At 34.5% G+C, this 12,582-nt stretch overlaps 1 protein-coding gene across 1 annotated transcript in view; it reads left to right on the top strand.

Moving 5' to 3' along the window:
- The window catches only part of FMN1 (formin 1), a 148,181-nt gene extending 135,918 nt beyond the window's left edge, over positions 1-12,263 (top strand). Inside the window, exons 16-17 of the mRNA XM_056346672.1 lie at positions 1,392-1,476; positions 2,558-12,263. Coding sequence (XP_056202647.1) covers positions 1,392-1,476; positions 2,558-2,602 — 130 coding nt within the window. The 3' untranslated portion in view covers positions 2,603-12,263. The remainder of the gene's footprint in view (positions 1-1,391; positions 1,477-2,557) is intronic.
- Positions 12,264-12,582: the final 319 nt, after the last annotated feature.

Genomic DNA, 12,582 nt, shown 5'->3' with positions numbered 1-12,582 from the left:
ACAGAAGGAATTTTAGTTTCCAACACTGAGCGTTGATAAACACAATAACGTGTTCTATATTTTTAAAAGAATCTATTTTGCTGATAGTGTTGAGTAAGGAAGTACACATCAGTAAGTGCAGCTATAATCCACTTTCCTTTTTGCTTTTCTTCCAAAATTCCTCAAAAATTGAGTGTGTCTAAAGTGGTTTGAACTGGACATAGTATTTTAAATACTTCTTGACTAGCCATAGCACTTATATCTGGCAGCTGAAAAAATTAAATAAGAGAACAAAATAGAATTTTTCAGTTCAAGAGTGCCAAGAAATGTGTTGTTTCTAGTAAAAGACTGATTTGGTGTGCATTAGTGAAAATTGGTTTGCTGAGTTCTCCTTGCTTGTAAAAATTCACTCGCAACTTCTTTCCCTCTGCATTTTTCATATAGTATTGTAAAGTAGGTGTTTATAGCATCAGCATTTTAAAGGCACTGATAGCTGGGCAGATCCTTTCTTAGGAGTGCCAAAAAAATTCTTTCCTTTTCATCGCTGTTTAGCACATAATTTCCCCTGCCCTTTCCTCTCTCTGGAAGAGGAGAGTCAAGTCCTTTTCATTAAATTCTGTTTCTGATTTTTCTCCTGATTAAACTTCTTGATTGGGTTCTTTGTGTTGAACTCCTCCCTCAGAAACTGGGGTTCCCTATGCACAATCCTAAGAGCAAAAGGCAAGAAACAGGGGAATCAGATCTGTGTTCTTCTTTCTCCTTATCTCAATAGTGCTTTCAGTAGACTGGTCTGTAGCTGCAGACAAGACAGGTTTAACTACCCCTAGACAAGAACCCCTTCTAGTTTGCCTCTCCAGCTATTACCACATCAGTCAGGTTGGTCAGTCAATTCCATGTAAAGCAACAGGGAAAACATTAAGGAATAACTGGCAGGTGCTTTCATCTCAAGGTTTTCTGAGGAAATATCAAGTGTAGACTGGCAGATGGCCTAATAAAATAGCACGTTCTGTATATACAACAGAGTGAGCCAGCTAGCTTTTGTTTTTTTCAGAGGAGTATCTTCTTGCCTTGATACTGCAGCTTTTTTGGTGGGAAGAAGACACCCTAAAACCCTGATACTCCATAAAACCCAGATCCTGCAAGAGCAGAGAAATTGTTTGCCTGGTGACAATTTCAGTGAACAATACAGGCAGTCTGTCCTTTTGCTTTTGATTTTCTCTATATAAAATGTACTTTGATCTGCTTTTGATATTTTATTAAGTGTCTTTGAATAGTAATAGCAGTTTGTTGGGCTAATATGCCTAAAGAGTTAGTGGTGATGGTTCTCAAAGATAGAGTATATACCAAGCAGGATCAGAACATGTTTAATTTCTTTGAATTTAACAATGTATTTTCTGTGTATTTTGTTTCAGAATTAAAGTGGCTCAGCAATCAGTAAGCAAGTTAACAGCAGAGAAGAAAGTTGAAACAAAGAAAATCAATCCTACAGCTAGCCTGGTATGAGTATTTCTCAGTGTGACATTCAGAAGAGTTTCTGTGACACAGTTTTTGCTCAGAATGATGGTGGGTTTGTGCTGCTGTTGAAGGGTGACATAGTATATGCCTTGTTTGAATGTAGTGGAGCGATTTTCTTCCCAAGGAGAAATCTTTAATCTTGTGCCCTATGGTAGTCCAACAGTTAAGTTTAAAACTTTGTTTACTTGTACCTAAGCACTATTTTAGATAACAAAATGTGATAAGAGCTGCTTTTCTGGTTTCTTCCCCCTTCCACTGAAGTTTCTTGTATTTTCTTCCATGCTCCATAGTGCATTGAGGCTTACTGCATATGTATTTGTCCAACGGCTGAGTGTCGTTTTTTTCAAAACCTTGCAAAATCTTTTTTGCTCTGTGGAATAATGGTAAAAGGGATTAAATCCCCATTTTGTTCCTTGATGTTTCCCAGGTATTGTGATAACAACACAAAAAGAGGACTAATAATTTACACTATAGATAAAACCTTTTTTGTCTGTGTGCAAGGCACGTAGGTTAGATCAGCATTTCTCAAACTGCAGGAAGCAAGAGACTAAGGAAGGAAGTGTACATGAAGGAATCAGTATATTATTTCCATTCCCAGCAGAGCATATCAGTTGCAGGACAGGCGGCAGAGGTATGAATGACTACACTTGCTTGGGAAGAGGTCTTTAAACAACATAGTTTAGCTAATGCTAAATTAGAGCCTTTAAGTCAGCAGAAACCATTCCAGGCAAGAGAAGGTATCAGATTCACATGAATTTGAAATGTATCTGGTTTTCTCTAGCTGTACTGGTCTTCACAGAGCTGCGTATTTTTAAAGATACACAGTATCTGGCAAGTGCATAGCTAAAGCAAGCTCAGTTTTTACACAGTAAGTAATGAACTGGTTTTGAGCCTTCCTTGAGGGCTCCAGACATGATTTTTTTTTTTTTTTAATTAAAGAAAACTCTACTGTGACTTGTTTAGTACTTCTCAGTCTTCTAGACCAAATGCTTAGAGCAACTTGAGAGGAGATGGAAAATTATACACAAGAATGATAGTGAAACTCTTTCTTTTTCCTTAACAGAAAGAACGACTGCGTCAGAAGGAAGCCAATGTGACTACCAACTGAAAGAAGAAAAAACCGAAAATGATAGTGTGACTTTGTACCTTGCATGATGCTTTACTACAGACATGGCCCAGGGAGCACCTTATGTTAGATACTGAATTCTGCTTTGCTGATCTGTTCCAAGACAATCCACTAAAGACTTCTGAGTTCCTTCAGAGGGGTTTGTACATTTATTGGAGGGAATTCTAAGAAGGTTTTTACATGGGAAGTCAAAGTTATTTTCTGTAACTCTTCCTTACATTGCTTAAAATGCATCTGGTTGTTAATGGTTCTTCAAAGTACTCTGTGCATAATGCATTAATATGGAAGAGCTAAAATGAGCATTTAGGATGCTGAGTTAAGTAATGACTAACAACCTGTAGGTTATTTACAGGGCTTTGTGTAGATGAGAGCAAATATGCTATTCAGCTCACAAAAGACTTACTACATCGTAATTTTTGTTACTCCAGCAGTAACTGAGGCAAAATTGACTGATTCTACATAATTTTACAGTGTCTAACTATTGGATGCATCTTTCTAAAACTGATTAAATGTAAGTATAGATTTATGCTGTATTTTACTATAAATATTTTTATAGAAGCTTCAGCTTATGCCATACATTGAAATGGAAACAGTATTTTGCACATGAAAATGAATAGCTTCTAATTCTTTAGTTTTGTGATTGATGGCATAACTGATTCATTATTTTTATGGTTTTAACCTAACATTTCCTAAATTTTGAGCTTCAAAAGAAAAATTATAAAAATGTATATTTTTATTTCAGTATATATTGAAAATATCAATTCCATGAAATGATGGTATTATTAGTCATTATTCATTGAACTGAAATACAATACGTTCCCATGAACTTAAACATTTGCCATTAAATCTCTGGCTTTCAATTCTATTGAAAGCTTTCTTTTAAGAGTGAATATCTCACTCTAAAATACATTATGCAATCTGCTCTTGTCCCCCTATATTTGTATGAAGAATGTCTAACTTACATATCTATATCAGTATCGATATAGGTATAGGTAGATATAAAATCTAATAAGTAAAACTTGAGGAAGAAATAAGAGAGTCTCACTGTCCTCCTGTAACATTATAACCATTGCCCGTAAAGTAGCAGAGCTTGAAAAAAAACTACAGAATACCCACCGTTACTTGAAGATTCTTGCTGCATTTTAGGGATTTAGATTCTGAGAAGAAGAGATCTTGAAGCAAAAGTTAATATAAGGTAAAACAGAAAAGTGATTTTTAAATACAAGTAGGTAACAGCCTATAAATAGGAACAACAAACAAGAAAATACGCTTCTGCTTGCTGTCTGTAAGAGAGAAATCCCCTTCTTTCTGCCAACGGTGTCTGAAGTTGGTTAAAAAGAGAAATTAGGTGCAGGAAATTTAGAAATAATAGAAATTAGGTGAAGCAAAAAAGTAGGAAAAGGTAATAGGGGCAAGGTATTAGTGCTTTGCTTAGAAGCTGGAAAGAATATGTGAGACAGACATCCATACAGCAACTTAGATAGAGAAATTGCGATGAAACCTCAGGCAAGGTCACCCCTAGAAATGTACACTTATTAAGGAAAACAGTGGTTGTGGAGACCCCCATTCATGAATTTACTTGAAGATTTCATATATTGCAGGTTTCTTAAATGAATCTCTCTCTCATTCTCTCATAGATAAAAACAAGGGAATCAAGACTCCCTTGTATGTTTTAGTTTCTAGCTGCTGCAGATTCACTGAAGATGTGTAAGCATAATTCTTATGAAAACAGTCAGTAATATACCAGCAAAAATAATCTGATTTGTTGTTTGACTATTCCCATTGCAGAGAAGTAAATTCCAAAGATGTAAGTTTTCTGTCTTCCACCAAATAGGTAAAGTACATTTGTTTCCAATATTATTAGTGATGAACAAAAGGAGCAATAATGTTTATAAAAGCCAAAGAACAACAGCAAGCAGGGCAATTCTGATGAGTGTTTAAGCAAACAAGTGTTGAGTTTTGATATGATTTTCATGAAGATAGTGTATATTGCCATTTGACTTGATCAGGAGTTTTTCAATGAAATGTTTTACTTGAAATATTAGTCAACAAGAGTAGCACTGTTTGTGAAAAAGGATTAGTCTTGAAAATTCTCATTAGAAACCTATTATGGAAAAAAGTTTTTCCATTATTGAAATACCCTGTTTCAAATTTTCTAAATGTGAAGTTTTGAGTTTTCAGTTCAAGTTCACTTTTCATTTTCACATGATGAAAAATGTATATAAAAAGGGATTAAAATTAAAATTAATAATGTAAACCATTCCTTCATCAGATTTGTAATTCTTTTTTCAGATTATCAATTTGCCAAAGTTTTAAGAATTTGGGCTATTTTTTCAGAAGATTCAAAAACTTATATAGCACAAAGACATTGTTTCTTCCTCACTTTCAGTTGTAGTGATCTTCCTCTCAAGACAGAGATTCTGATTCCAGCTTCACCCGTGACTTAAATCCTCTACTACTAGTTAAACTATTTTTAAGTTTAAAAAAAAAAAAAATTCACCCAGACTATTTGATTCACTCTCTTAATCAAGACTTTAAGACTCTTAGATGGATTTCACCAGCTAAATATCACACTTACACCCATAGTAATACCCAGAAGTGTCTTCAGACAGTAATTGAAGTGGCAGTTGTGCACCTGCTGACCTTCACTAAAATGTTACATTAACAGATACAACATATCTATGTAAGCTGTTCAGTTATGAAGTGTTTAGACACTACAGACCTAACAAGTGGGCATCAACCAGCATTCATCTTGGGGTCACCAAGTGTCAACAAAAATTATCTTTTAAGCTTGCGTTAACTTTGGTGCCTGACTTTACCCTGAGCTTTCTAGTTTGGGGGGAAAAATAGGAGAAGAGAAAAGAAAAAAAATAAAAAGATGAAATGGAGAGAAGTCTCTGGTACATGTCTATATTGCTGTCAAGGAAGTAAAAGTAAAGATTGGACTAAATTAAGCCAAGCAGCAATAGCTAGACAGTTAAAACTTTCTGGGCTATATAATTTAAAATGCTTCTACACCACACAGAAATCACTTCTGTGACCACAAAGTAGATGTGGCGTAAGAGGTTTTTTTCATGGCTTTCATTTTGTTTCCAACAATTTTATTGCCAAGCTTCTCAAAGTCTGTAAAGTAAAGCACTATTAAAATGTGTATTACTCAGTAGGTGCTTATTACCCAGGAAAATAATATACATTACTGATTTATAAATCAAATTATTAGGAAAAATTCAGTTTAGATTAGTAAATATCAATAATTTGTGAAGTGCTCTTTACCTTATTTATGTTACCACTTAATGATTTTAAAATGGAAGACCTTTTAGTGTCTTTGAGATATTTTGACAATATAAATTATATTTTCATTGTGTTTTTATTAATCTATGAAAACTACCCAGGTGTTTTGCCATGACTAACCCATGTAAATGTTTTATTATGTGTTTTATTATAGGATTGTAAATGTATGATTTAATATTATTCTTTCATATTTAACTTAGGAATTTTTTTGTAGCAAAATAGAAACTGTATGATATTCAGTTTCTGTACATATAGAAAATCAAAGTAGAATGGATGGAATATTCAGAAAGCAAAGAAAAAAATAATTTAATATCTTAAGCGGTTCTAGGAAGGATAAAGTTTACACAGGATTTCAACCTTTCTGAATTACTGAGGATATTTCCTCCAACCAGATACAAACAGCCAGGTTATCTCTGACCAGTCTAATTTTTTACTACATGACACATGATAAAATATTTCATTTTCCATATGATGTACAGGGTACTTATTGCCCTTATTTTCCTGTTAATTGTTAACAATTTCTTTCTTAGCATATGAATATGGCACAGTGGAAGACTGTCTTTATTTATTTAGTAATACTATTTCTTCATTGCTTCAGGTCAATATCTTAAGAATGGATGCCTTAATCTTGTGTGGATGTGGAATTTCAGAAAGACCCAGACAAGTTAGAAATATTCATCTCATTACAGCATTGACATAGATTTGAAAATCTACCTCCTTAATATGTGTTTAGGCACCAGTCTAAGTTTATCACTCCAGAAAATCATATCCACCCAGGTTTTGCTCATTCTTGGCCTTGTCTAATCTTGTTCAATATTGTTATGGATCTCACTCCTTTCCCTTTTCCCTTTTCCTTTTTCAACACCTTTAGAATTTATCAATGCCAGTTAGTGAATTTCAGGATTTGCAGTCTGGAGAGTTCTCTTTGGCATTCTTCTTTTGAAGATAAGCCTATGTGTTTGCATATAAATGTAAAGAAAATAAAAAAGAAAGTTAAGAGGTAACTTGATTATATTCAGTAAGTTCTTCCAAAGAGAGAAAATACTAGGAACTAAATGATTCCTTGAGCCAGCATAAGAAAATATAATAAATACAGTATAAAAATTAGAACCAGATAAATTAAAATTAGCAATAAATTCCAAACTGTTAGTAATGAGGTTAGTTAACCACTGGAAGATGTTAGCAAAGATAGTTGTGGTTTCTTCATTTTCTGACACATTCAAGTCAGGATGGAACATCTTTCTGGAAGGTTTGTGTAGTCTAATACAGCTTATTAGATTCAGTTCAGATGTACCTAAGTGGTGTCCTGTATCCATTGGCTCACCAGTTCAAATAGTTCCTCTAGACAGAAAAATGTAAGAATGTCAAAAGACCTAATAAAGTATTTTTTTCTCAGCTCTATTGGAATATTCTTATCCAAGCTAAAAGAGCTCTTTGTTGTGGTTTTAAATTTAAAATATCACAAACAGTGTGGTGTAGAACAACATAATGCAGGAAACCATTGTCAAATTATAAACACTTGTATTACAAATGATTAAGTAATTAGTATCTGTCTGATGCATCTTGTGGTATTTAAAAGGTAGCAAATTTATATGCTGTGAAATTCAACATTGTTTTAGAGATTCCCAAGCTAGGTCTGAGAAAATTGGCATTTTATATTGCACAATGTGAAGTCACAGAATCACAGAAATCCAAGTTCCTTAGTATTTGTCAAAGGTTTGAGCATATGCAAGGGAATTTCTCTTGGGTCCAGGTAATGTGATGCAAAATTTAAATAATGGTCTCTCCTTTTAGTGAAATATTAGATATGACCTGTTAATATTATTACCAAATATTTCCACTGCTTTTGATGTTTTGGTGTTTGAACCATAACAATTTTATGCAATTTTTTTAGAGATCTAAAGTTCAAAAGTTGTGCAAGCAAAATTGGTGTAACTTTTCAATAATAGTTGGGTTTGCAAATTTTTTTTTTCAAAATGCCTGCAAGAACTTTCCTTTCTTGGTTTGTTGGTTTGGGTTTTTTTACAATTATTTTCAATTCAAAAAATATTCTTAGAAACATTACTAAAATGGATGTTAGTTTTTTTCCACTTGAAAATGTACACCTAAACTCTATGTTTTCAGTAAATTTGGCAAGCTTCAACTGGCTTTAAATGACCTTAATGCGATACCTCATAGAATTCAAGCTTTAAATTAGGGCCTCTGTGTAAACTGTAAGCACTGGGTAAAAGAGAACATTTGTTTTAAGAAGCAATGAAGTGAAAAAGCTGAACCGATAACTTAAACCCAGAATGCACCACCTTCCTGGTAGTACGTTATCAAGTAGCGTTAAGTTTTCCCATAATGTAGAACAGCATTGTGTTTCCTGTGGTTTGTTTTTGCCAGTTGTCATCTTAGAGTAAATTAAAGGCACCAATTTTATTTTATTTTCGTTAGACATTTCTTGTTAATTTCATTTCATACTTTGTCACCTCAATTTTGTCTTCAACAGTCTTGAGGTAATACAAAGCTTTTTTATAGAGGCTAATAGTGCTTATATATGCAAGTAGTTTTATTTAGATAAGTATTCCTCTGGATCACACAGTAAAAAATACCTGTAGAGGACATTATGAGGTCATGGGACTGAATAAAATCTCTTTTAGAATCCTGTTATGAAAATTCTCCTGAAATATCCCAGTATGGGACATAGATTTCTTTTCTGTGGTAGGAGCAGCCTCAAAAGGTTTTGGAACTCTGGGAGCTTTTGGAGAATGGAGAATGAGGCTGTTGGCACAGCACCTTTGCTTTAGCCATCAATTCCTAAAAGTACGGATTCTCTGGAGTTACACTGCAGTTGAGTTGCCTGAGCCACCATTGCCCCAGGGACTCCTGGAAGGGAGACTGGAAAATACTGGCAACGGCCATACATTTTCAAAAGGGAAAGAGATCATCTTTATATTTCCAGATTAAAGTAAAAGCTGGTAGACTCTTCCAAAATAGCAGAAAATTTATATAGTTTTATGTATTCTTTAATTAGGTTCTACAGATTTCAGAGATTCTGCATTCATATGTGAACTTCATTCTGCGCCTGTGTTCTTGTATTTATTTAATATGAACAGAATCACTTATATATTCTTACTCTTTTATTGTGCTGCAACTACTAAAATGTTGACTACAAACACTGTTGAACGAGAGATCCATTAAGAGAGTCCCAACAGGCAGTTGAATTCCAGGCTTCCTGGTGCTGTCCTGCCAGGAACCTTCATGTTTTCCCAGAGGTAAGAAGAGTTTAGCTGCCGTGCCATCCGAGTTCTCAGGCTTTCCTAATCAGAAACTAGCAGTTGTAGCCTGGGGCCAAATAATGGGGCCAAATTCTGTCATCACTGATAACTATTGTCTTCACCACAATTAGAAGTTAACTGGGGCATAAAATAATCCTCAAGATGGCAGGTGGGGTGTTCTTGTGATACCTATTCAACTGTAATGTATCTGATAAGCTCCAGGTTCTAAAGAGTACTGACACAGTCTGAGATACATGCACTATATTGACTCTAACACACAGCATCCTCATAGGTTACGCTCAAGTGGCTTTAGAAAGGGGAGCTGTACTATCTGTTCACTGGTTAATCTTTTTCTGAATCTTCAACAACCTGATTTTTGTCAGTCTGTGAATTATGCATTCAAAAACTTTAAATGGTACATTTTCTCTCTGGCTTCTCCCAGAGGGACCGAGCTTGTAGTTCAGTATTTTTACTTTCTCATGTGGCATGCTGTAAATACATCCCATTGTAGCTGGGCAAATGCTCATCCTGAGCAGCTATCCACAGACAGTATGTTACAGAAACTGCAGAAACTGTGTAGAGATTAAAGAATACAGCACTATTTCCTACTGCTTGGAGCATCAATAGTCAGGAAATTAACATATATATATATATATATATATATATATATATATAGTATAGCACCTGGTGCTTATTTCTTAGTTGTAAAGTAGTTTAAGGAATATATTGCCATTAGCAGCTAATGACTATAACCTGGATAAAAGCCATGGTCATCGTCTTATAATTCTTGTTTCTTTCCTTTATTAGAATGGGTTTTTGTGGTGTGGGTATCTTCTAGATTTTAGGGGGGAAGATACCATTCTGTAACGAATCAAAATGAAACAAGGTCACAGTTCTAGTCTAGACTTCTTTCATATCTGACAGAAAGTTGAAGGAATAAAACTGATGTCTTTAAATTCCACATAAAAATGATACTTTTTTTCTGATTCTTTTTCATTCAGTTATTCATTTTGTGTTACAGTCCAGTGTGTTTCAGAAGGGCTGTGAAGAAATTAGAAGGTTCAGACATATGAATCTCACTCCTTAAAGTTTCCCTGTAGTGTTCAAATTTAGCAAACTGGCATGGGGAACTTCTCTATCACCGGTTTTCCTCAGCAATTCATATAATTCCCCACTCTCCTTCTTTTATTAAAAGTGGTCATGTAGTTACCAAACTGGCTGCTAAAGATCCAAGGAAAACTCAACTATCAGGTGCGGAGAGGTCAATTAACTTCTAAACCACAATAGAGACTTACATGGCTTTACTGCACGCGAGTTGAACCTTCACAATTCACCTAAGCTGAACACAACTCCCTTTCAAAGAGTTAGACAATCAATACAGTGCTTTCATGCATTTCTCTTATTTTATGTCAAGAAAACCTGTGTCTCTGAGTAGGAGGCAGAACTTGAGCATTTAGTTCCATAATCAACTTCTGCTCTATTCCAGACCAGAATTATGTGTGATATGGGAGATGTATCCGAGTGTTCTGGCATTATGTTTTATACATCTTTTCCATCACTTATCCAGAGGCCAAGTAAAAAGACTCAGTAATGTACCTAAAATGAAGATGTTGGTTAAAAGTGCCATTGAAATACAAAGTTCACTGTTTCTTTCTAGTGGATTTTCATTTGATTAAGTCCATCCTCATGTAACTTTCTATCAATGTGTTTGGGTTTGTTTGTTGGTTTTAATTAAAATATTATATTATATTAGATGATCAATTCAGCTTGTTTTGGGCAACCTTCTGTGGGGGCTGGAGCATTAGTCAAATAATCTGTGCATGCACAAACAGCTCCACTTACCACTACTGTAGCCTGAACAACACTGTTTCACCTGCATATAGCTCAGAAAAGGGAGAGACCTGAGAGGGAAATTTAATGGATTTTTAGGTGCCAAGTTCAGAAAAGCTACATCAAATGAAACGCGTTCTTGTCATATTGCACTGGTTTTGAAATATCAATGATACCTGTTGCAAAGGAAGAGAAAACTCATGTTCCATGTCAGATGGGATTGCATAAAGACATTATGGAGAGTTGGTAAATATACTTGTAGGAGCTCTCAGCAAAGTTCTGAATCCCCATCTGATGACTGACAATAGGTTGCCCAGGAGAAACAGATTTAAAAAAAAAAAAAAAAATGTATTTATTTTAATGACACTTTAATTTTTTGGGTATATCACCCTCAAAAAGAAAAGCCGCCCCTGTCATTGCACTCAGCTGTACAAGCTAAACTCTCTGTACAAGCTGAAAGCTTTGCCATATTCAGAAGTTATAGGAGGCAAAATCTGGGGAAGAATCAGAGCTGGCTTCTGGAAACTGTTTTTAGTAGGATTATAGTATGATTTTCAACTTTAATTATTTTGAAAATTTTTTTGGTTTCTTTTGCAATGATTTTGAGTTGAATACTTGCACTTCTGAATGTTGTTGTTGGTACTCTTCCCCCTCTTCTCTCCATATGACTCAAAGCCATCAAAATACAGGTCTCTTTGGCAGGTTAACTTCTCTCTGAAGATGTAGCAAAAGGGCAAGTTCTCTCGCAATGTTATTAATGTTCTCTGTGTACCTAGCAAGCTTCACAGATGTAACAGGGTTTAAGTCTCTCATGTCCATATGGGATTTTCTTTAGTAAAGTCATAGTTTTGCTTGCATGTTCACACATAAACTCAGCAGTCATATATTTGTTGTCATTTGAGTTGATCTCAACTTTGTATTTTTCATCCCACAAAATATACAGCAAAAATAATGGAATATTAGTACAGTTTAGGGTTTTTTTATTTTTCAGGAATCAAACTCTTTTGGGTAGTTCTTAACTAAATATGTTATAAACATCTTTTAAAAAAAAGCTAAATAGATTCAGGTGCTTCTCCTTTGCATTGCGATTATATGTGTGTGTGTGTTTCTACTATGTATCTGAAAGTTTAATTTTCTCAAAAAAAAAGATGTGCACATGATTAACTTTGTAAAAGTTATTGTAGTGGAATGGAGTATTTATTTTTAAACTAAATTCTTAAGGAACCCTTGACTGTAAATAAAAGACTGTATTTTCCTTCTCAGTATTTTTGTTCATTTTATCAATTGTATTTTTGTATGCAAAATATATTGTTGAGATACTGTAGGTTTCTCTGTTTGAATAATTCTAAGTCTAAATAACTTGCTATTGTTTACACTGCTTTACTGATCCAGTTAATATTCCAGGATCAGTGTGCTTGTTAAAAAGATACACAATATTTTGGGGATCTCCAAAGAATTCAAATATGTAGCTTACTGATATAAATTTCGTGAAGGTATTTTAATAAATGTTGGGAAGGGTTGCACACACGTCTGGGGATGTGGATTTCCTTTAGTTCTCATGCCACTTCTGACAACTTGTCA

The sequence above is a fragment of the Falco biarmicus genome, chromosome 7, assembly GCF_023638135.1.
Source record: "Falco biarmicus isolate bFalBia1 chromosome 7, bFalBia1.pri, whole genome shotgun sequence".
NCBI lineage: Eukaryota > Metazoa > Chordata > Aves > Falconiformes > Falconidae > Falco > Falco biarmicus.
Note: the sequence above shows the minus strand (reverse complement) of the source record. Positions and strands in the feature narration are given on the sequence as shown.